The sequence below is a fragment of the Falco punctatus genome (genome assembly GCF_963210335.1).
Source record: "Falco punctatus genome assembly, chromosome: 3".
NCBI lineage: Eukaryota > Metazoa > Chordata > Aves > Falconiformes > Falconidae > Falco > Falco punctatus.
Window position 1 is genome coordinate 116,939,363 of NC_137582.1, and position 22,296 is coordinate 116,961,658.

A 22,296-nucleotide genomic window follows, 5' to 3' on the forward strand; every position below is an offset into this window, starting at 1 on the left:
AAACACCACCCACCAAAGCATTTTATCTGGAACATACTCATGCTGTGTGTGAAAGACTGCTTTAGTTTCTTTTGTAGATGTTTGCTGCTTTTCTTTTTTTCCCCTCCTTTCTTTCCCCCTGTGTTTTATAAAATACCCTTGAAATTTTTTCCTTGGGACCCTTCTCCCCAGAAAAGGCAAATCAAAATACCCCGGTTTTTGTTCGCTCACAACTGTTCTGCCCTACAAACAAGGGTCACTGGGGTGGTTTTTCTGTCTCTTTTCCTAAATTGTAGCTGGGTTCTCATCCAGCAGCATTGCTGGTGCTAATTGGATTTGTGGTTTGTTTGGAGTTACAGCACTTCGCGCAGCTGATGCTCCGAAAGCAATGCTAATCTAGAAAAGGAATAATAAGTTATGGGAAGGGAGTATCTTTTGGATGAACTTAAGTGATTTTTTTATCTGGCATTCAAGTAAAAAAACTTTAATATAACTAGGAGCGGGTTAATTCTGCAGCCGAGTGGTGATCACACCTGAAACGGACACAAAAGGCTCAGAAGCCAAATCTGTTTTATGTAGTTAAGAAAAAGCTTTGTGTGGCACAGCAGACTTTCACTGCTGTAATACTACTCCAGGAAACAGAGTTATCCCTTTCAGCAGAGCAGACAATTAAAATCCTCTCCTCCTTGAACCCCAACAACTGTACAATTCCAGTTCCCCTGCCAGCTCAGGCGTGCCAACGTGCGCCTGCAGTGCTTCTCTTCCAGCCTTTCTTAAAATGGCTGCCACGATGCTGCACGGCAGCTCCCGGCAGATGCACCGAGCACGACGCAGCTGTGTCCCGCTTGACAAACCGTGAACAAGCTTAGAAATCAGTGCAGACCCCAGCACACACATTTAAAATACCTTTTTTTTTTTTTCCTCTCTCAAGGGGGGGGGGGGGCGGGGAGGTGGGGTTGCCCCCCAAATAAATAGGGTTGAATACCCCGCTGGATTTGGAAGCGGGTCACTCGCTTTAGCTTCCCACTGGTGGGAAGAGGATGGAAAAACTAAAGAGTTTTGGCTGTTTCCACCTACCTCGATGGTCCTTGCCCCAGGCCCTACCTTGCCAGGGTGGTGCCGGTTGGGCAAACAATGGTCCTCGGTTGGGCAAACAGTGGTCCTCGCTTTTCTCCAGCTTCTTCACCAGCCAAAACCAGCAGGGGCTGGTGATTAGATGGGAATTAGGAGCAGGTCATTAAATAGAGGGGCTGTGCGCGACTGCTGCAGCCTAAGCTGCCAGAAGGAGCTTTCATGTAGCCTTCGTGCTCCAAGCTGCTGGAGCCAGGCAGCCTTCCTTCCCAGGGAGGTAAAAAAAAATAAATAAATTATTAAAGTCACCTCCACCCCCGTGCAGATGATAGGAGTGATGGGGGCACCCCTTGTGCCTTCATTTTCTCTTTGACAGTCAATCTTTGCACAGTTCTTGCGCTCTAGCATGTCGTTTCAGGAAAGAGGAGTCAAGCCTAGTCTAAGGAGACTAAAAAAAAAAAAAAAAAAAATATGGAAGAAACCAAGCTTAAAATGGAAGTTTCTCCCATTAGCACCCCTTTACTCGAAGGGACTCTTCCCCCCCACTCCCCCAGAAAAAAAATAAATGGGTTAGAGCTAAGAAAACAGGTACAGAGCAGGCAGCTGAACAGCAATCCCAAGGTAGCGACAAGAGGCTGGTGTGAGAAAGTCCTTTGTGGCTGTAGCTCTACATCTGCTGCAAGTCAATTAACTGCGAGCAGAACCAGGGCTGGAGTGATTAAATGCAGCAGCTGTTGAACTAAATAAGCAACTGCTATCTTCCCTGGCCCTCGTCTGGCATCCAGGACAAGAAGGACTCAAGCTCACCCATGAAGGGGTCACCATTTATTCCTTTCAAATGTTACAAGAAAGCCCATACAGCTCTTTTTTTTTTTTTTTTTTAGAAGTTAGAAAATTGCAAATCAAGTGTTTTGGCCATTAAAAAATTATTTACAGAGAAAACAATGTTGCTTCACATTATACAGCTGGCAAGCCCCCTCCCTCCACCCCACACCCTAGAAGTTATCCCTTAGAAGCAGAATTAAACACAGCGGACTTACAAGCTTTATGGTTTTAAGCCAATAGTAAGACATTATAAAAAACTAACCAGATTAGCTTTTAAACCATCGATTTCTATAAAAAGCACAAAATACTTTAAATGAAGTCAGAACCAGGAATGTAAACTGAGGGTGGGGGGGGGGAAATAAATCCATTGAACAGTCCCTGGCTTGCTGGGCTTTGCAGGCTGCCAGGAGGAGAGGGGACAGCCAGGACACCAGCAGGGACACCAGGGCGCGATGGGAGATGGGGCTTCTCGCAAACTGTAAATTCCAGTTACATCCAGGATAGTCTTCCTCCGTGGTTTTTAAGGATTCAGGTAGAACTACTCCCAGGTGGTGGTGGTGGTGGTGGTGGGAATCCAAACCAGCTTTCTAAAAGGGAGGGGAAGAAATAACTGGGGGAAGAGGGAGGGGTGTCGGTTTTAGAAAGTGGTGTCAGTTCTAGGTGGGATGGGGAGGTGTGTGGGCAAGGCAGCGAGTCCGTGGTGTTACCGGGATGGAGAGGATGGTGTAAGAGTCTTAAGTCAGGACGATGCCAAGCGGGCTCTACTCTTCCTTCTGCTCCACCGCCGGAGCTGCTGTAGGCTCAGGCCCCGCGGGGTTTGAGGGCTCCCCCGCTTTGGCCGTATCCCCGTGGCTTTCCCCTGGCTGCTGCTTCTCTTCCTCCTTGCTTTCTCCAGCTTCTGCATCCTCCCTCTTGGGCTCGGCTCCCTGCTGCCCATCGGCAGCCGGGCTGCCCTGCTCCTCCGGCGTCCCCTCCGCCGGGGGGGCCGAGGGCTCCGTCCCACCGGCCGAGCACGCGGGGTTCTCCTCTCCCTTGGCCTCTGCCTTGCCTTGGTCCTCCGTGGGAGAGGACCCGGAGGAGTCCCCGGCTTCTTTTTTAGTCTTCCTAAACGAGATCCCGCTCAGCTTGAAGGATTTCTTGAACGAGAACTTCTTCTTCTTCTTGGGGGTGTCCTTAGGGGCTGCGGCACCTTCGGCTTTAGCATCTCCCCCTTCGGTGGGGGGAGCAGGCTCGATGGCATCCCCACCGCCCGGCTCGCCCTTGCTCTCCTCCTTGAGGGGCTCAGCCGAGCCATTCCCATTCAGGGGGGGCGCCTCATCACCCACCTTGGGTGTCACCTCCCCGTTGAGCCTCAAATGGCCATTCTCCTGGGGGGGGGGAGGGGGGGAAGCAGAGCATCAAATTAGACACAGCTGGGACCCCCTCCCAAAACCCCACACCCAGCTGTGTAAGGGGGGCACAGGGCACTGGGGGGATGTACCGGCGGCGGGGGGGGGGGGGGGGCACAGGGAAGGGATGTACCAGACCGGGGGGGCACAGTGCAGGAGGCACCAGGCATGGGGGGGACATGGGGAGGTGGGATGCACACAGGCATTGGTGGGGGGGTGCACCAAGCCCTGGGAGCGGGGGGTGCTCCAGGCATTCGGGGGGCACACATAGGGAGACAGGGGTGCACGGGCATTGGGGGGCAGGGGGACTGTGCATAGGGAGGCAGGGGTGCATTGGGGGGCTGCTTGGGGGGGGAGGGCACCGGGCATTGGGGCAAAGGGGTGCATGGGGGGTTGCACCGGGCATTGGGGTGGGGGATGCGCATGGGAAGGGGGGGCAACGGGCACTGGGGTGGGGGGAAGAGGGGGTGCACGGAGAGGGGGGATGCACCGGGCATTGGCGGGAGGGGGTGTCAGAGCGCTACCACCGGGCGGCGCCCGCGCTCCACGCCCGGTGCCGGGGCGAGGCGGCGGACGGGGCCCCCGCCCGGTGCCGGGAGGGATCCCGGGGCGCGGGCGGTGCCGCATCGCTCGGTGCCCGCCGGGCAGAGGGTCCCGGTCCCGGTCCCCCGTCCCTCCCCGCCCCTCCCCCGCCGAGCGGCCGCCGCCTTTGTCTGCCCGCCCCGGCAGGGTGCACGGCCGGTCCCCGGTGCCGCCCCCGCCCGGTGCCGGTCCCTACCTGCCCGTTGGCCTTGGCGGGCTCGGCGGCGGGGCCGGGCGGCGGGGCGCTGCCCCCCGCCTTGGCCGCCTTGGAGCCCTGGCTGCCCATGGTGCGGCACGTCGGGCGGACCCCGCCGCGGCGGCTGCGCTCGGCGGGCGAGCGGCGCCGAGAGGAGTGGGGCGACCCCCCGCCGCCCCGTAATAAGGCGCGGGCCGGGGGCGGGCCGCCAGCGAGCCCGCCCCGGGGGCGGGGGCCGGGGATGGAGCCACCGCCCCGGCGGGGCCCGGGGGTGCCCATGGCCGCCGGTCCCCCGGCAGCCCCGGGTGGGGCGAGGCCAGGCGGCCGGGGGGCGGGGGGCAAGGGGAGCGGCTCCCCCCGGCCCCGGCACCCCGGTGCTGCTCGCCCCAGCCCCCTCAGAACAGGGGTGACTGCCCCCAGCCCCCTCCTCCCCGGGGTGCTGCTCCCCCAGCTCACTCATCCCTGGGATGTCATTGCCCCCGGTCCCCTCACCCCTGGGATGCTGCTCCCCCAGCCCTCTCAGAACAGGGGTGACCGCCCCCAGCCCCCTCATCCCTGGGGTGTCTTTGCCCCCAGCCCCCTCATCCCTGGGGTGTCTTTGCCACCAGCCCCCTCACCCCTGGGATGCCTGTGCCCCAGCCCCCTCACCCCTGGGATGCTGCTCCCCCAGCCCCCTCAGAACAGGGGTAACTGCCCCCAGCCCCATCACCCCTGGGGTGCTGTTTCCCCCAGCCCCATCACCCCTGGGGTGCCTCTGCCCCCAGTCCCCTCATCCATGGGGTGCTGTTCCTCCCAGTCCCCTCACCCCTGGTGTGCTGCTCCCCCCCAGCCCCCTCACCCCTGGGGTGCTGCTCCCCCCCAGCCCCCTCACCCCTGGGGTGTCTCTGTCCCCAGCCCCCTCACCCCTGGGGTGCTGAGCCCTCAAGGCCCCCCAGAACAGGGGTGACTTCCCCCAGTCCCATCACCCCTGGGGTGCTGTTCCCCCCAGCCCCATCACCCCTGGGGTGCCTCTGCCCCTAGTCCATGGGGTGCTGCTCCCCCCACCCCAGCACCCCCGAGGTGCAGCTCATCCCAACCCCAGCCCCCCTGGGGTGCCACTGCCTCCAGCCCCAGCCCCCCTGGGAAAGCCCCGTGGGTACCACTCATCCCAGCCCCCCCCCCCAGGACAGGGCCACGGCACAGCTTGCTTCTATCCCACCCCCCGCGGCACTGCCCACCCTGGGGTACCCTCACCCCAGCCCTCTCGGTTCCCGGAGGGTCCTGCTGAGGGGGGGGGCAGGTTGTGCCATGGGTCACACGCTGCGCACCCTGGCACACAGACCGCTATGTTTTCCTCCTCTGGTTCTTCCTCCTTTGCTTTCCTGGAAAAAGGAAAGTGGACGAGAAAAGAAAATGAGACTAAACCGGAGTGGATGCTAACGCTGGCGAGGGGCCAGCTCTCCCGTACTGCCAGGGCCACCGGCAGCGTGGAGCCAGCGGTGACCGTGGGGGTCCTGCTCCCGGGGCTCCCTTGGCACCCAGGCACAGCTGATTTCACTGGGGGGGGGGGGGCCAAAATCGAGACCTTTTTCTGCCTCTCCATGCCAGCAGCATCCCCTGGCCAGCCTGCACCCCACTGGCAGCTGCAGCGGGCCATGCTCCTGGGTGCCATGTCCTGAGCCCCATGGCCCCGGAGCCCTCCAGGCACCCTGCACCCCAATCCCACCGGAGCTGCCACAGGCAGGCGGGACCCCCCAGCCCCCAGCACCCAGCTGCACCACGGAGCCAGTGCAGGATCAAGGCCAGCATCTCCGAGGGGAAAACAATGTGCCGCTGTGTGCGCTCCGCCAACAAGGTCATGTTTTGTCTCTGTCCTCCCTCCCCTCCGGCACACATCATCTCACCCCCGTTAGAGCAAAATTTCTGTGTTAATTAAAACAGGCGGCATCTTCCTTATTGACTTTTGGTTGCCAGTTGATAAAGCCTTTGAGCGGCTGCTGGTCTGGCCGCCCACGCCTTTGGCCAGCTGCAAGATTGAGAGTTGCCCGAGCGGCTGTCAGGGCTGCCAAGGGGCTGTGGGGGACGTACCCCCTGTAAAAACACCCGCTTTTCGGAGCGTAGCGAGGCTGTTTTGGGAAGACAAACAGTCTAAGCAAGTATATTGAATTAGTCAGAAAATACGCTCCGTCTTCTCTGACTTGTTCCCTGGGGTGAGTGTCCCCAGGCTTTACCTGCCGGGGAGCAAAACCCGGCAAAGCCACAGCTGGCGAGCCCTTCCCTCTGCCCCAGCGGAGTCTGGCGTGGGGCAGCATCTGTGCCCACCCCATGCTTCTCTTCCTACCTTCTGGGAACGATTTGCTGTCTTTCTGTCGGGGGCCATTTTGTCCTGGCTCTTCTCTGTAGGAGTGTAAAAAGTCCTCATGCTGCTGTCCCATTGCATCCCACCCCATCCCATCCCATCCCATCCCACCCCATCCCATCCCACCCCATCCCCATCCCATTCCATCCCACCCCATCCCCATCCCATCCCATCCCACCCCATCCCACCCCACCCCACCCCATCCCATCCCATCCCACCCCATCCCACCCATCCCACCCCATCCCATCCCACCCATCCCACCCCATCCCATCCCATCCCATCCCATCCCATCCCATCCCATCCCCATCCCATCCCACCCCACCCCACCCCATCCCACCCCATCCCACCCCATCCCATCCCACCCATCACATCCCACCCCACCCCACCCCATCCCACCCCATCCCATCCCATCCCATCCCCATCCCATCCCACCCCATCCCATCCCACCCCATCCCATCCCCATCCCCATCCCCATCCCATTCCATCCCATCCCATCCGATCCCACCCCATCCCATCCCACCCCACCCCATCCCATCCCATCCCACCCCATCCCAGCATGCTGCCCCACTGCTGCAGCACGACCGCGTTTTGCCCATCCTGAGCAAGCCTGAACGAGCACTGGCCTCTGCAGCGCCTGCCCGAGCCTGACCGTCCATGCAACAGTCCCGAGACGCTCCCATCCAGTACCAAATCCCCAGGGAAACCGCTCAGGTGAGCAGCCCCGCAGCCCACCACCTGCCTGCACCCCCCCCTGCTGCGGGTGCTGGGTGCTGGGAGCAGGCTCTGGGGGCGCAGCCTTTGGGGTGACAGTGACAGCCCCGCTGCAGTGGTGTCTGTTGGTTGTTTTGGGGTTGCAGTTGTGTACCCCGCGCTGTGAAGCAGCCCACGTGCTGGCGAGGTGGTTTATTCCACAGTGGGCTGGATGAGCGGCCGAGCTGGCTTAGTCGAGGGAGGATTTATTGGGCCGGGGTTGGGGCTGGGGGTGGCAGGGGGGCCGCGTCCCCAGGTCTCTTCCACATTTTGTTGCAGGGAAAAAGTGCTTTACACCCCGCTGTGCCCCTGCCATATCGGCGGGCAGCGCCGGAGCGATGGGAGGTAGATGTGATGGCTCTAAAGGGCAAACTTGAGTGTGATTAGACAGCTCAAGATGTGGACCTGCTGGGGGAGGGGGGGGGCCACCCCCCGTCGCCGTCAGTGTGGATGAGGGAAACCTCATGTGCAGTTTTCTAGCGGCTTTCATCTCCCAGGAATCCCCAGTTGCCACATCTCTCTTGATCCCAGCTTTTCTTGAAAACCCTCTTCTGCAGCGCTGCGTAAGGGATGTGTTTATAAATAGACCCGTTCCCCTGTGGATTCCTGAGTGTGCCTCCCCTCCCAGGGCCTGCCTGCGCTGCGGATGTCTGTCCTGATGGACCGATGGCAGCAGCGCCAGGAGCGGGGCTTGGTGCAGCCGTGCCAGCAGCTGCCGGAGCCCCGGTGCTCTGTGGGGTGAACGTGGGTCCCCCCCGGGCAGACCCGTGCCCGGTTATTCCAGCTCCCAACCTGGGAAGAGGCTGTTTGCCTCTTCTGCATGGCACTGGGGGTGCTGGTGGCGCGGAGCAGATGGTGCTGCCAGGCAGGCGCCGGGGCAGATGCGGCTACACCAGCAGAGCGGGCGCAGCGCAGAAGCCGGCTGCAACGGTGGGTTTCCAGCACTAACCAAACACCAACCCAAACCCTCCCAGTGGAAACCAGTGTGACCATTAATGCTGCTTGCACTGGGTCCCATCCCTCCGCCGCTGCCTCGGCTGCAGGTCAGGCTCTTCCATGCCCAGGTGTCAGGCAGGGAGCCGGAGTGGGGCAGAGAATGCTCCGGCTCCACACGGGCTCTCCGCTGGCTCCCGGGGCTTTGGCTGATCGGGAAGTGACAGGGATTTGCAGGCTGCGGGCAGACGGACAGATTACGGGTCTGTCTGCTCCTCTAGCAGATGGACGGGCAGACAAATCTGTCTGCCTCTCCGCGCGCTGCTCCTGCCTAAAAGGCCTTGGGGATGCAAGATCTTGCGGATGTTGTTTTCCACTTTCCAGACCTACTTAAACTGCGTGCTGATTATTAATTTATTAGGTGTTAAGCGCTGACAGGCTGCAAGGCAGGGCGATGAGCGCAGCCCCTGTGCCAGGGGGTTGGAGGGGGCAGTCCCCAGCCCCTTGCCCTGCCCCTGCCACCCACCCTATTCCCCCAGCCCTTAACAAAGAATTAATGCAATTATTTATTCCCATATCTAGAGCCATTCACCAGCCTCTGATCATCTGCTGAAGGATTTTAACTGAGTTAGCAGGGGCCCAGCCAGGGCAACCAACAGCACTGGGAATAAAGCAGAGGGATTTCCATATTGATTTATAAATAGCAAAGGAATTAGCTAATTAGATCTCTCCAGGGAGAGAATTCCTGCAGGGAGAGTGTGGGGCTGGGCTGTGCCGTATGCAGGGATGGACAGTAATGGCTTCTGCCACCACGGCAGCACTGGCACAGGAGCAGCCCTTGCAAACAGCCCTCAGTTAAAAATAGTAGCCACAGGTTAGGGCTGGGGGTCAGCCTCTGCCCGTGCTGCCTGGGCTGCCCGTGCTGCCCACACTGCCCGTGCTGCCCATGCTGCCTGTGCTGCTGTGTCCACCAGCCGTGCCTGCCTGTGGCTCAGCTTTCCCCAGCCCTGCAGTGCAGCTTCAGGAGGTGGCCACCCGCCTGGTCCCCGGGGGCCAGTGATGCTCCAGCTGTGCAGCCCACAAGGGGATGGGGTGAAGGGGCTGGGGGGGGGTGCAGGCACTGAGCGAGGCTGTGTTCAGCTGCAGAAGGAAATCCTGCCGAGCATCATGCCAGGGGATTTCTGCAGGGAACGAGGGCTGGCCAGGGCTGGGCAGGCAGGAGGAAGAGTGGGGCTATGTGGTGGCCAGGGGGATCTTCCCAATCCTTTGCACAGGCAGAAGTTGGTTCTGCCGAACCTGTTCATGGCTGTGCCATCACTTGGGCTGGCTGCCGAACTGGTGCCAAGTGACTCTTTGACATTTGCACCAGGAAAAAGCATCCTAGACCCAAGGAACTTCTGCCCGGGATGTTACCGGGGGTCTCCCTGCTGCCCGCACAGAGTCGGTGCTGCAACCGGCATCCCCAAATCCTTCTGACCTGGGAAAGGCTCCAGCCCGGGAGGCTGCAGCGAGACGCTGACTTCCCATAGAAACACATGAAAGGGCCCGTTCTTGTATTTGCCAGAGCCCCGTCATTTTTGGTTGTGAAGATCCCATGGCAACCGGCACCTTGTGTAACTGCGTTTGCTATTTCTAGGCTTGCTTTTCACTCCGGTAACATCCTCCCTGCATCCCACCCTGCAGGACCAGCCCTGCTCTCCCACCCCAGGACCTTTCTCCCCCTCCATCACCCCTGTTCCTGCTTGCGCCGGGGCGGCTGGGGGCAGAGGTTGGCAGCTGTGAGTCATGGCAGAGGAAAGAGAGCTCATCCCCTCAGTCTCTTATCTCGGAGACCATCTGCCCTTCTTTTTGGCCAGGAGCTGGAGCATTTGCAAACAAAGCCAAACCCGATAACCTAAAACCCTCCAACCTCATCAGCTGGGTGAGCTGGGCTGGGCTGCTCAGGACCCCCAGCCCAACTTCTCCCCAGGGATGAGGTTGGGGACCAGCACCCTGAGGGGAGCCCCTGCATCCCCTTTCCCAGCCTGCTGGTTTCTCCCAGCTCTTGGAAGAACAGGAACCCGCCTCAATGCCCTTGCCCAGGAGCGATGCTGATGCTCTTCCCACACGCCTTATCTCCCGCATCCCTGCCCTAGCCTGCATTTCGGTGCTGATAAAGGGCTCGCTGACCCTGAGCAAGCTGTGCGCTGCCGGTTCGGTTGCATTACGAGAGCAGGACGGCTGCCAGAGGCTGTCCGGGGAGAAAAGGGGCCACAGGATCCAGCTGGCAGCAGAGAGGGGGGGGGGCAGCTGGGTGCTAACGCACACCAGGCTCTGCCCCCCCCAGCCCCAACCAGGGATGCTGGCAGGGTCCCCCGGCCGGGGGCTGAGCGGGGAGCGTGTTTCAGGGCCTCCTTCCTCATTATAAGGGAAGTTTATAATGGAAACAAAAGCGACACTCAGTCCAAGTGGAGCTTTTCCCGTCCTGTTTCCTCCGGAGCTGCCTGCGGAGGTGCCACGGGAGCGTGCCCGCACGCCACAGCGGGGGCACGCAGTGGAGAAGCATGCTGGGGGGCATGTGTGTGCTGAGCATCACCCCGCCACGCGGTGCCCACAGGAACGCAGCCGGCCGCAGCCGTGTCCTGGCACGGCAGAGCCGAGGTGGGCATGTGGTGCTGCCCTTGGGGATGGTGACACCCCCCAGGCAGTGGGAGGCTGTGGTTGTCCCCAGGGTGGGCTCAGCTCCCTCCATCCCTGGTGTCACTGGTGCCATGGCTTTTCACAGCCTTGGAGATGTGCCGCGCTGCCCGGGTTGCTCTGGTGCAGGTGGGCTGCTGGGGGCTGCTGTAGCTCCCAGTGGGGCTGGGGGTGTGTGGCAGCCCCACAGACATGGGTTAGACACCTGGACCGAGCTGCACAGAGCTGTGCCTGTGTGACAGCAGCGGGTGAGGGTGTCACGTCCCTTCTGCACATGTGCGAGGCAGGTGGCACCACGCTCCTTCCCTGTTCTCCAAGGGTACAGCCTTGGGCAAGCCCTGCTTCTCCTTGGGGGGGTGCTGGGGGGGGGCAGCCTGTGTGTGCAGAGTCTGAGAGGGTCCAGCCCGTGCATAGGCACCCAGCGTGGTCCCAGCCCGTGCACGCACACCCAGCACGGCCACATAATGCACATGCACCCAGCATGGTCCCAGCCCCTGCACGTGCCTCATCATGGGTCCAGCGAACATCTCCCGTGCGCAGCCGTGATGCCGCTCCCAAGGACGTCCCTTGGCGATGGGGCATGGCAGCCCGTCACCTCCACCGCCAGCTCCCTGCAGCCCAGCGCGGTGGGTAACCCCTTCCGCCTGCGTCCCTGGGGCCGGTGGCAGCTAGCCGACCACGTCGCGGCTGGACCCAGGACAGGAAAGTGGTGCTGGGATGCTTTGGGGCAGCGGTCCCTCCCCCGGCGAGCAGCCGGGGATGTATGGGCCTCTTTTTCCCTGCAAGTCAATGTGTCTTTTTGTTGCGCTGCTGGGTTTTGATGCCTGCGAGCAGCGAGAGACAATACGTCGCATTGTTCCCTTTCAGCAACATCTGACGGGCCCAGGCAGAGAGAGGCCAGTGTGTGCGAAGGATGGCCGTGGGGGAAGGGACCGGGATGGACAGGCGGGCAGCAGGAAAGACGCAGGGACACCCAGGCCAGGCCTGGCTTCTGGCTGCGGGGATGAAGGGCTGGAGGGGTGGGGGGCGCCGGAGGGGTGCTGGGTGCTGCGGGGGGAGGGGATGTGGGAGAAGGGGGGGCACCATTATCTTCTTTATCAGCTTTAATGGTTGGACTTGATGATCTCAAAGGTCTTTTCCAACCGCAATGGTTCTGTGATTCTGGTACCCAAACAGCCCTGAGAGATGCAAACCTCCAGCCCCGCTCATCTTAATGGACTATTAACTTTAAAGCCTCATTAGGAAACTGTAAGTGTCAACCAACCTTTTCATTGCTGCTTCCTCTGCCAGAAGATCCTGGCCGATTTACTGGGGCTGTGTGACCTGGAGGACTTGTTCTCGGTAAATCCTGGGGTGCTAGGAAAACCCTCTCCCCAAAATCCTGCGCCGGTGGGATGGGGCAGGGGCTCGGTCCTGCTGCGGGGGAGCGGGGCTCAACAGGGGAATCACAGCAGCGCCAGGATTGTCTGCAACTTTCCATCAGAAATCCCCTCCTTCCCTCATCCCCTGCTCGCCCCGGCTGGGATTGCTTAATTGCCAGGAACAGAATTCCCCTCTGCCTCAGAGCAAAACCGAAAGTGTCCCCAGGGCCACCGCAGCCAGGCGGGGCTGAGCAGGAGTCCATGGGCCACCAGAGCCCAGAGACCGTGGTGATGGGCTCTGGGCGGCTGCTCTGTGCCCCAGCCTGATGCTAAGGTTATTGGGGAGCACTTTGCCTCCCAGGCATCCCCAGCCGTGCCAGTTTGGCTCTCTGCCTCTGGGGAGCTGGTGGGATGCAGGGGAGGGGGGGGCATGCGGGGGTTTCACACACACCGGAGGCGGGCACCACTCTCCAGCCCCCTGCCCCCCCCCCCCCCCAGCTTGCCCGGAGCTGGCAAACCTGCACAGCTTGCAGGGTTGGGGGAGCGTGGTGGACCCCCCCATGATGGACCCCATCCCACTGCAAAGAGGGTCTGCAGCCCCTCTACGGTGGGGGACTGGTACCCCCCTGTCCACCCCCTGCTCTCCCACCACGGCTCTTGGCAAAGCTCCTGGGAGGGGGCAGCAGCCGGCCATGGGCATGGGGGGGACCCATCGGGTGGGGGGCTGGTGCTGTGGCCCTGGCTGGCGGCGGTGCTGGAGCAGCGGTGCCCTCCCCGCCCCCACGCCTCGGCAGCCTGCAGCGGCAGATGCATTTCGCCCAGACTTGCATGGCTGTAGCCATGGCAACGGCTGAGCGGTGGTGGGATGCGGGGGGCTGCGGGCGCAGGAGCGATGGGCTGCATCGCTGCCGTTGCACCCCACGGCTTGGCCTCGCCCCACTGCCCGCAGCGCGGCGGGTGCACGTCCCTCTCCGTGGCACACTCGCGTGCGCGTGCTGCATTGCACACGCTTGTGCAAGCATGGACACAGGCACCGGTGTGGCTGCACCCATGCACGTGCTCCCAGCGGGGTGACGGTGCTGAGGTGGGGGCGGTGCCGTGGGCAGGGGCTGGGGGGGTGGGGACGGGGCCACTCACCCCTTTATTGGGGCCGTTCAGCCATAAAGCCGGGGCTGTTTGCATTGGTGCGGCCGCACTGGCATTACCATCCCGGCTCTGCTTTGTCTCCACATTAACTTTTAACCGCGGTGGCTTTTCCTCTCCACTGTCACCACCGCACCCCGACAGCCTCGCCGGGCCCCGTGGTTTGGGGGGCTGGAGCCCCCACACCTGGCAGCCTTGCTGGGGCTCTGCAGGATGGGAACTGCTCTGGCCGCATCCAGCTCCTTGGATGCCTCCAGGGGCAAATGGTGGCTGGAGCTGGTGGGGGACCCAAGGGCCATCGCAGCCCTGGGTGGCTGCAGCCGCAGCGTCACCACCTGCCTGCCCGCACCGCTGCCTGCCCCAGCCCCCTTGCCGCTGCGGTGCGGGCAGCCGCCAGCCTGGATGGGTTTGGCAGCAAAGCAGCTCAGCTGGAGAAAAGCCTCCGGCACTGGAGTGACCCACTAACCTTGTTCTTCTTAAAAATGCATGAAATGCAGGCAGCTGCCTACGGGGACTCACATATGCACGCTCATGCACGGGCCGGGGGCACGTTTTCGGCGCTGCACCCACGCAGCCGGCTCAGGCAGCAGCGGTGGGGACCCTCGGGGAGCCCGTTGGTGCACGCTGCCCAGATTTTGGGGTGCCTGCCTCTACACCCCCATTGCTGGTGCGGTTTGATGCCTGGTGCCCCCCGCCCCATCCCTGGCGAGGGGTTGCACGCCCGTGGCACAGGCAGGTTTCCTGGGAGGCACCCAGGCACGGGGCAGCCCTTCTGCTCTGCCCTGCCAGTGCTGCCAGTAACGCCGCGGTGGTACAAAGTCCACCTGGCATGTCCCGGCACTGGGGCCAGGAGCCAGCTGTTGGCCCCAGGGCTTGCTCTGGGCTCCTGTTGGGGGTCCAAGGACATCCCAAAGAACCGTCCCTGCTCTGGCTGGTGCCACAGTTGTGTCCCACTGGAGGGTCCCGCTGCTGGGGAAGGTGTCCCATCCCTCGGCTGCCATTGCAGCCCTGACCTCCTTTCTCTCCAGCTTCTCCATGCCTTTAATACACCCCAGCCAGATGGCTGCGAGCCAGGGGAGCTGGGGGCAGCGGGGGGACCGTGCTCAGCCCCATCGTGGGGACATGGACCCTGCTCCCCACATTCGGCAGCAGCCCCTCACTCCAGCGTGGCTGCAGCTGTGGTGGGTGACATGTGCCCTGGCCCCAGTGTGGCCCTCGCTGCTGTGGTGGTACCAGTACCTGGCAGGGGACACGGCTCCACTGCCCTGGGAGGGGTTAACAGGTTTTTCTCCCATGCAGCTGATTTAATTTTGGTCTCGTTTGCATAGCTGATCGGGTGGCTGCAACACCTGGCTGGCATGGTAGGGGCACAGGGGCTATTTTTAGCTTCTCTGGGCTTGAGCTGGGCAGCCCCCAGGAGCAGCATCTGACCCTAACATCCCATCGTGGGCACCTGTCAGGGGACAGGCATGTCCAGCCTGTGCCACACACCAATGCCTTCAGCAGGAGCAGCAGAGGATTTGCAGGATTAAGGTTTTGCCTTTTTTATATTTCTTTTTTCCAGTTGCAATCCTGTTTTAAAAAGAGGAAACAAACCCCAGAAGGCAACAGCAGCGCAGGCTGCGATGCCCATTAACCTGGATTGAGTAAACCGTGGGGTGGGGTGAGATGGAGCAGCTCTGTCCCCTGCTCAGCACCCCAGCCTGGGGAGGAGCTCGCTCCCCGGCTGGATCTAGCCACAACGTGTTTCCCATCCTCTTCCCTCCTTGCAGAAGAGCCACGTGGCTCCTTCACCCCCAGAACGGCTGCGTTCCCACCCAGGAGGAGGGGGGAAATCACAGTGGGCGGCCAGTGAGGTGGGGAGTTTTTCTGAGCCCTTTTGGAAATCCCTGCAGCTCCCGCCGGGTCCTCAGCCCTTGCTCGTACAGCAGCAAAGTTGAGGAAGAGTGTGAATCACCTGCAGGGAACTTCACATCGCTCGTGCCATCGCTGCCTGTGGCTGAGCCCACCCTGTCCTGCCCCAGGGACGTGGCTGCCCTGTCCCTTGCCACCCTCTTTGCCTGCTCGGGGCCACCCCAGCATCACCCCCCCGAGCCGTGACGTTGATGTGAGCTCAGCTTTCTGGAGCCACAGAAGTTCCATGTGCGTGCATGTGTGTGTAGGTGCAGGCGTGCACAAGTGCGTGGGCAGGTGTGCACAGGTGGCTGTGCACACACACACATGCACACACAGGGTGTATCTATGGGCACGCACCCAGGTGTGCGCACACATGTGCACCCACACACATGTATGTGACACCACCCCCCCCCCCAAGGCCCTGTGCATGCGGGTGCCAGCCAGGTGGCAGAGCAATCAGTCTCTCGACTCCTCGGACTAATTAACATAAATTGACACTGACTAATTAACCGTCCTGGCTCATTAGAGCCCGGATGCTGCGTTGCTGGGAACAGCAGGCAGCCAAACCCTTGCTGTCAAAGCACCGTGGCCACGCTCTGCCCTGCGCTGGGCACAGGGCACCCCTGATCCCCCCCACCCATCGTGTCCCCATCCCTGTCCCCATCTCTGTCCCCATCCCACAGCCCTGGGCGAGGCTGCTAGCAGCGATAACGAGATTGATTCTTAATCCACTTATTCCTGGCTGGCGCGGAGGCTGGCAACAGCCTGTTTCCAATGCCCAGCATGTAGTGAACCCCCCAGCGTCTGCGTGGGGGCTGGGGAGGACCTTGGGTGCTGGGCGAGCAGCTGTGGGGCAGGGAGTGATGCTTGGCAGCGAGTGAAACGTGTGTAAGGCCCACGGAGGGATGGTGGCATCATCCCTGCAGGGAGGGTTGGACCTGCGAAGGGAGGTGACAGTGTCAGCGTCACCTGCCCTGCAGTGGGGTGGCCCTGGGGAGCAGCAGCGATGAGCAAGCCTTGCATCAGCTGGGAAGGGAGATACGGAGCCCTTCCCAGTCCTCACCCAGTGGGATGCCTGGGGGGACACGGGAGGGCTGCGTTAGGGAGTGGGGTGCAAGGGCAGGTCACCCCAGCATGACGACACCTGCTCTGCAGCTCTGAAGGAGGAAGGAAAAGGAAAATTTTCACTTCCCTCTTTGGGAAGGGATCTGGCGTGGCTGCCCGGGAATCGGGGGCCTCCGCGCAGGTCCCATCCTGCCGCAGCACCCCCTGCCCTCCCCCAGCCCCCCCGGGCCTGCTGATGCACGCTGCTCCCCGCCGGCTGACTTGGGGCTGAGTCACGGCTCCGCACGCCCGACTGGTTTGGGGGAGACACTGGGGCTCGGCGTGGGAACCGCCTGACCTCGGCAGCATCGTGGCACAGAGCCGGGGCCAGCCCCGCCGAGCTGCCTGGGGACCCTCAACTCCCTAAAACCAGGCGGGGGGGCTTTGCACTGGGGGGGTATCCCTGCTCCTGGAAAGCCCTTGCTGGTTCCTGCCAGCCGAAAGCAGCCCTGCGTGCAATCCCTGCCGCCCGTGCACAGCGGATTAAAAACTAGGTCACTGGTAGATCCCCAAAAGTGATTGCAATCGGGGAATTGCTGCTCCCCGGGTGTGAGCCCGGGGGGAGACTTGCTCCAGTCAATACTTTTATCACTGAGCTGGAAGGAAACAGCTGGTGAAACATGGACCCCCTGAAATCGCCCGACTGAGCCGGGTCACTGCCGCAGCGGTGTCAGGGCCAGGTCCTGCATGGGGACTGGTGACCAGAGCATCCAGGGGGGCACAGGGTCCTGGGACAGCAGCTGGGGACACTGTCTTGGAGCCAGTTCCCGCTGTCCAAGGCTTGGGAAGGAGCCACAGGGAGGCTGGATGGTGCTGGCCTGGCGGGGCGAGCGGGGATGCTCGGTGCACGGTGGGGCGGCGGGGCAGGAGGCAGCCAGCGGGAAGGAAACGGGGCGGCAGTGCCGGGCCGGGGCAGGAAGGCAGCCGGCGGCCCTGGGGTCGGCGGAAGAGCGGCGGAAAAGCTTGAGGCCACGGTGGTGGCGGCCAGAGGAAGCCTGGCCCTGGCGAGGGTCTGCCCTGCTGCACGTGTGTCCCACGAGGGCACCGAGGCTGCAAGAGGGGGCACCGGCCGTGCCCACCGTGGGGCCGAAACTGCCTGGGTGCTGGGAAGGGCTGGATCCAGCTGGATGCTGGACGAGCCTTCGGCTGCAGATGCCTCTCCGCCGCCCGTGGGGCTGCAGGCTGCGGCGTGCCCCACAGCAGCCGTGTGCCGGGACTCGCAGCTTCGTGCTGCAGCGTGGGAGATCCTGCAACCGGCTCTGCTCCGCTGCCGGCCGGGATGTGGACCCCTGGCACCCCCCCTGTGGTGGCTGCCCTGGCTGGGGGCTGACCAAGGAGCTGGATCCCCCTTGGTAGATGGGTGCAGGTATGGGTTTGGGGGTGCTTATGGCCCCTTGGACCTCTGCGAGGGCTCAGGGGTGCTCAGCCTGCCTGGTGCCTGGGATGGGGCCACCGCAGACCCTGACACCCACCTGGGAGGTGGGCGACCTGCTCCCCCATCTCGTCTCCAGCTCTTGGGAAACATCCCCGTGTTCCCCAAAGTCTCCATCCACCACCTTTCCAGCCCACAAGCATTTCCAGCCCAGCTCGCTGGCGTGATGCTCAGACCCAGAGCAATGCTGTGGGGAGGGGGCCGTGCCCCCTGGGGGGGTCTCATCCCAGCAGCCCCCAGTGGCACAATGGGACCCGCCATCCCTCCGGCTGTCAGTTCAGTGGCGGAGCAGAGGATGGAGCTGTTAGATATTGATAGCTGCTGGTTGAGCTGGTGGGGTAAAATGGCAGCAGGAGCCAAGTGGGGGGTGAGGGGGCGGCTCTGCTCCCCTGGGTCCATCTGGCCCCCTCCCCCGGGCAGGGCAGTGCTGCCAGCGGCCATCTGCTCTTTGCCCTGGCCTGGGACCACCAGCGGTGCCGGGGGACTCGGGGTGCTGGCGGTGCTGGCTGTGCCCCCCGTCGCACATGTGTAATGAGTTTAGTGGTCTCGAGCGATGAGCTGAGCGCCAGGAGAGGGTGGGCAGCTCGGGATCTGGCCCCGCTGCCCCGTGCTTGCCCATCCCGGCTCCTGGCTCCCCACCATGGATTTGTTCAAATGAGAAAACGAGGGCGTGTGTGTGTGTAATTGCTAATGAGGATGTGCATATGCTAATTCAGGGCTGCCAATTATGGCAGGTCTCGCTGGCTCAGGGCTGGGCCTCGTGGGCTGTGTCCTGCCCCGGTTTTGGCCAGGTGAGCCCTGGGCAAGGTCAGGCAGGGGCTGTGGTGGCCAGCTTGGCTCGGCTCAGCATCACTTTGGGTGCCCAGGCCCCAGGGACACCCCACGGCTCTGGGTCTGGGGGAGCGCAGGGTCTGTGGTGCTGCTCAGGGGTCCCTGGCTCCCAGCTCCCAGCCCAGGGGAGCAGGGATGCTGGTGGGATGGGCACGGGGGAGGATGCTCCCACCACCTCCCTGTGTTCCCCCGCCCCCCCCCCCCCCCCCCCGCCTTGATCTCACACAAAACTGCTGCGGTGTGGGATGGCAGTGGGCAAACAAATCCTTAATTAGCTACTTCAGGGATTTGGCTTTATTAACGGCATAAACGATTATTAAGGAAGAATTAAAGCTACCAGCCTCCAGATAAAGGACAACACGGCCCAGCTGGGATTACCCGCACGCATCGCGTGCCCAGCATGGGGACCCTTGGCTTCCTGGGGTGCTCGTGTGCCACCCCAGCCCCCGTGCCCCTGTCCCCACCCCAGCCTGGACGCTGGGTTCAGCAGTGCACCAATGCGGGGCCAGCTGGTGTTTTTTGGGGGACAGGGGGGAGCTGGGGGGTGTCTGTAAGGCCCCCAGTGGGGTATCACTGCCGTAGGCTCACCCAGCAAGCCGGGACCCTGGACCATTGGTGTCCCAGCACCATCTCTGCATGGGTGCTGGAGGGTGGCAGTGGCACTGGGGGAGAAAACAGGCGTTTGCAGGTTCAGGTGTGAAATCTGTGCTGGCTCTTTCTGCCCCCCCACCCCATGGCAGGAGCTCAGCGGGGTGCAGACGTAGGGCAGGTTTATGGGTTGGGGGCTGCCAGCAGCATGGTGCTGAGCAGCCGCAGCCCGCAGCGCTGTGCAGCATCCGTCCTCTGGCTGCACCGAGCCAGGGTGGGACCAGCTGGACGGAGGTCCCAGGGACGGGGATGCGGGTGGCAGACGTGGCCTCCTAGGAATGTTCGGATGGGCTCTTTGGGAAAAACAGCCACTTCCCATCAGCTGCATCCAGCGGAGCGATGAGGGGATTCCCCATGGGCAGCGGGAGGCCAAAGCTTATCCCCTGTGCACGTGCCCTGTTTCAGGTCTGCACAAGGGGGGGCTCAGCCGTGCCCCCAGCAGCTCTGAGCCCGGTGTAGGACATTTCTCCCTGGCTTTTTGCTCCATGACCCCACCAACATGACCGTTATCCTGGGGTCCCGTCCTTAGGGCACCCAGGATGTGTCCTCAGCACACGCAGGCTCCTTGTCCCTGCTGCCATCGGGGTCCCCACCGCGATGCAAGGACCAGCGGGTGCCTGGTCCTGCTTGGCACCGGCAGGATGGCTGCGGAGCTCGTTGGGTGCAGGTGTGGGATGAGCCATAATTGCTGCACTTTGATGTCCCCAACCTCCTCCCTGAGGGATCCTCGTTACCTGCAGCAAACCTGCGCCTGGCATCTGGCTGCTAATCCCGGGATTAGCGGCTGCGGGGGAGGTGGCAGATGGAGCCTGGCCAGGCCGGGACCCCCGGGGTGCCATGCTGCCCATGGGCTGGGCACCGTTTGGGTTGCTTAGGACCCCTGGGGTCACCAAGGCAGTTGGGTCCCCAGTGAAGCCACATCCGAGGAGCACCTGGCTGCTCCCAGGGGAATTCCCACTGGGGATCTCCCCTGGGATGTCATCCCCTCCGGGGGCCCGGGAAAAGCCCCTGTGCGCTCACTGTCAGATGATTCAAGTGGGGAGTGTCCCCTGAGCCCCACGACAGCCCTTCCCAGCTGCAGGAAGAGCCTTTTCTGGGAATCTCGTCATCTCCATGCCTGGGCCAGGTCCCTGCAAGGAGGAGGGGGCCAGGGGTACAGCAGGGTGCAGGCACCCAGCGGGGCTGGGGGGCTCTGCCTAGAGGTGGCCAGTGCCGAGGGTCATGTTGCTGGAGCCAGGGGGATTCCCAAGCCCTCCTGGTGTGACTGGGACCCTAAAAATTGCAGTCAAGGGTGGCTGTGGCTTGGCCACCCTCTGTTGGGCCACCCGGAGGGGAGATGGGCTCCATCGCTCCAGGGCTGCCTGCCCTGCCCAGCTGCTGCTCGCCCCCCAGAACAGCTGCAGCCACTGGGGCTGGGCAAAGGGGAGGGGGTGAAGCCATGGGGGGGGTTTGAGAAGGAAACGGCCACACATCTCCATCCCCAGCCTCCCCAAAGCCGGCTCCCTTGTCCCTCTGGCTGCACGGGGTCCCCACCAGGCAGGGGGAGGGAAGAGGGGGATCCTGCCAGGAGCTGCACCCAGGGCTGCATGTCAGGGGGGGTCTCTGCCCCCCACCTCCCAGCCAGGCCCCCCATCCTGTGGGCTGAGTGCCCCGCAGCTGCGTGCTAACCTCAGAGTCCCCGCTCAATGGGAGGAAGGAAATCCTCATCCTCGGGAAAGGCTGGACATGGCCGTTTCCTCCTGCCGTGGTGAGGAGGGGGCCAGGGCACAGGCACACCCACCCGCGGCGCCCCGACATCACCCCCCACCCTCGGCCCGGGCAGTGACCCCAGCCCGGGCAGTGACCCTGGGAGCTGGCCCTGGCTGGGGCTGTGTGAGCCACGGGGCAGGCTGGGGGGGTCTCTCCATCCCCTCAGGACCTGCTGGGGGGCCGGGGGGGGGGGCTTCGTGCAGCCTTCCTGCACTGTGAGCCCCTCGGCCTTCCAGTGTGGGGCTGGGAGGCTCAGCTCCGTCCCTGTCCCCTTGTGCTGTGCCCCGGGGGTGCCCCGGTGGTGGCGGGTGTGGGGGCTGCGAGGGGGATGCCGGGGGGGGGGTGTCCCAGCTGCACCCCAGCCCACAGGGCTCCCCGCCAGCCCTGGTCCTTGTTTTTACCGCTTGTCCTTCCTCTTCCTCGCCGTGCCCCGGTAAGGGACAGGCGTGTGGCGGTGGCCTGGCTCCCGGTGGCCTTTGGCCCCGCCGCGTCCCTGCCGCCACCGCTGCTGGGGCCGGGGGGACGCTTTACCGGGGGTCAGACGCCCGGGGCTGGCTGAGGGGCTCCGCCATCACCGAGACCCCGCGCCGGGCCCGGGGCCACTCGCTGCCGCGGCCGCCCGTGGGACTGTCCCCAACCGGTGCCGCTGCGGGCACGGGGGCTGCAGGGCTGGGCCGGGGCCCGGGGCCCCCCGGGGTCTGGTGGCCGGTTTCATTAGTGAGAATCCGCTCCCGGGGGCGGACGGTGCGCCCGCGGCCCGGGGAGCGGCGGCGCTGCCGGGGCTGGACCGGGAGCGGGGCTGGAGAGGGGCTGGGAGCGGGGCTGGACCGGGAGCGGGAGCGGAGCTGGGAACGGTACCGGGAGCAGGACCGGGACCTGGGCTGGATCGGGAGCGGGGCTGGGGCCGGGACAGGGACCGGGACCGGGACCGGGACCGGGAGCAGGAGCTGGAGCGGGAGCGGGGCTGGGACTGGGAGCGGGGCCGGGACCGGGAGCGGGAGAGGGAGCAGGAGCTGGAGCGGGGCTGGACCGGGAGCGGGAGAGGGAGCGGGACCGGGGCTGGACCGGGACCAGCACCAGGAGCTGGACCGGGAGCGGTAGCAGGAGCGGGGCTGGACCGGGACCAGGAGCGGGAGCGGGGCTGCGCGCTGCGGGCGCCCCCTGGCGGCGGCGGGGCCTTGGCGGAACAAAGGCCGCATCCGGCACCGGCGGCGACCGAGGTAGCCCCAACCACCGGCCGAGCCCCGGGCACGGCCGCAGCCCCCGGCAGCAGTGACGGCCCCGCTGCCCCCCATCCGCGAGGCACCCGGGTGCGGCGCTGTGCCCTTTCCTCCCCCTCCTCCCCCGCCTCCTCGCCCCGGTGATGTCACTCCGCTCATGTCACCCCGCTCCCC

At 63.4% G+C, this 22,296-nt stretch overlaps 1 protein-coding gene across 1 annotated transcript; it reads right to left on the minus strand.

Annotated features, from left to right (window-relative positions):
- Window positions 1-1,860: 1,860 nt before the first annotated feature.
- Window positions 1,861-4,335, minus strand: MARCKSL1 (MARCKS like 1). Its single transcript, XM_080378477.1, has 2 exons — window positions 4,042-4,335; window positions 1,861-3,242 (listed from the first exon to the last, which is right to left on the minus strand). Exons 1-2 carry the CDS (start codon window positions 4,318-4,320, stop codon window positions 2,637-2,639), a joined length of 885 nt encoding a protein of 294 aa, XP_080234603.1. The 5' UTR covers window positions 4,321-4,335; the 3' UTR covers window positions 1,861-2,636.
- Between the last annotated feature and the right edge of the window lie 17,961 nt (window positions 4,336-22,296).

Excerpts from the sequence above, each read along its gene's own strand:
- MARCKSL1 (XM_080378477.1), bottom strand. The coding sequence starts at position 4,320 with ATGGGCACCCCCGGGCCCCGCCGGGGCGGTGGCTCCATCCCCGGCCCC. Across the intron at positions 3,243-4,041 it reads CCGCCAAGGCCAACGGGCAG|GAGAATGGCCATTTGAGGCT; the intron begins GTAGGGACCGGC and ends CCCCCCCCCCAG.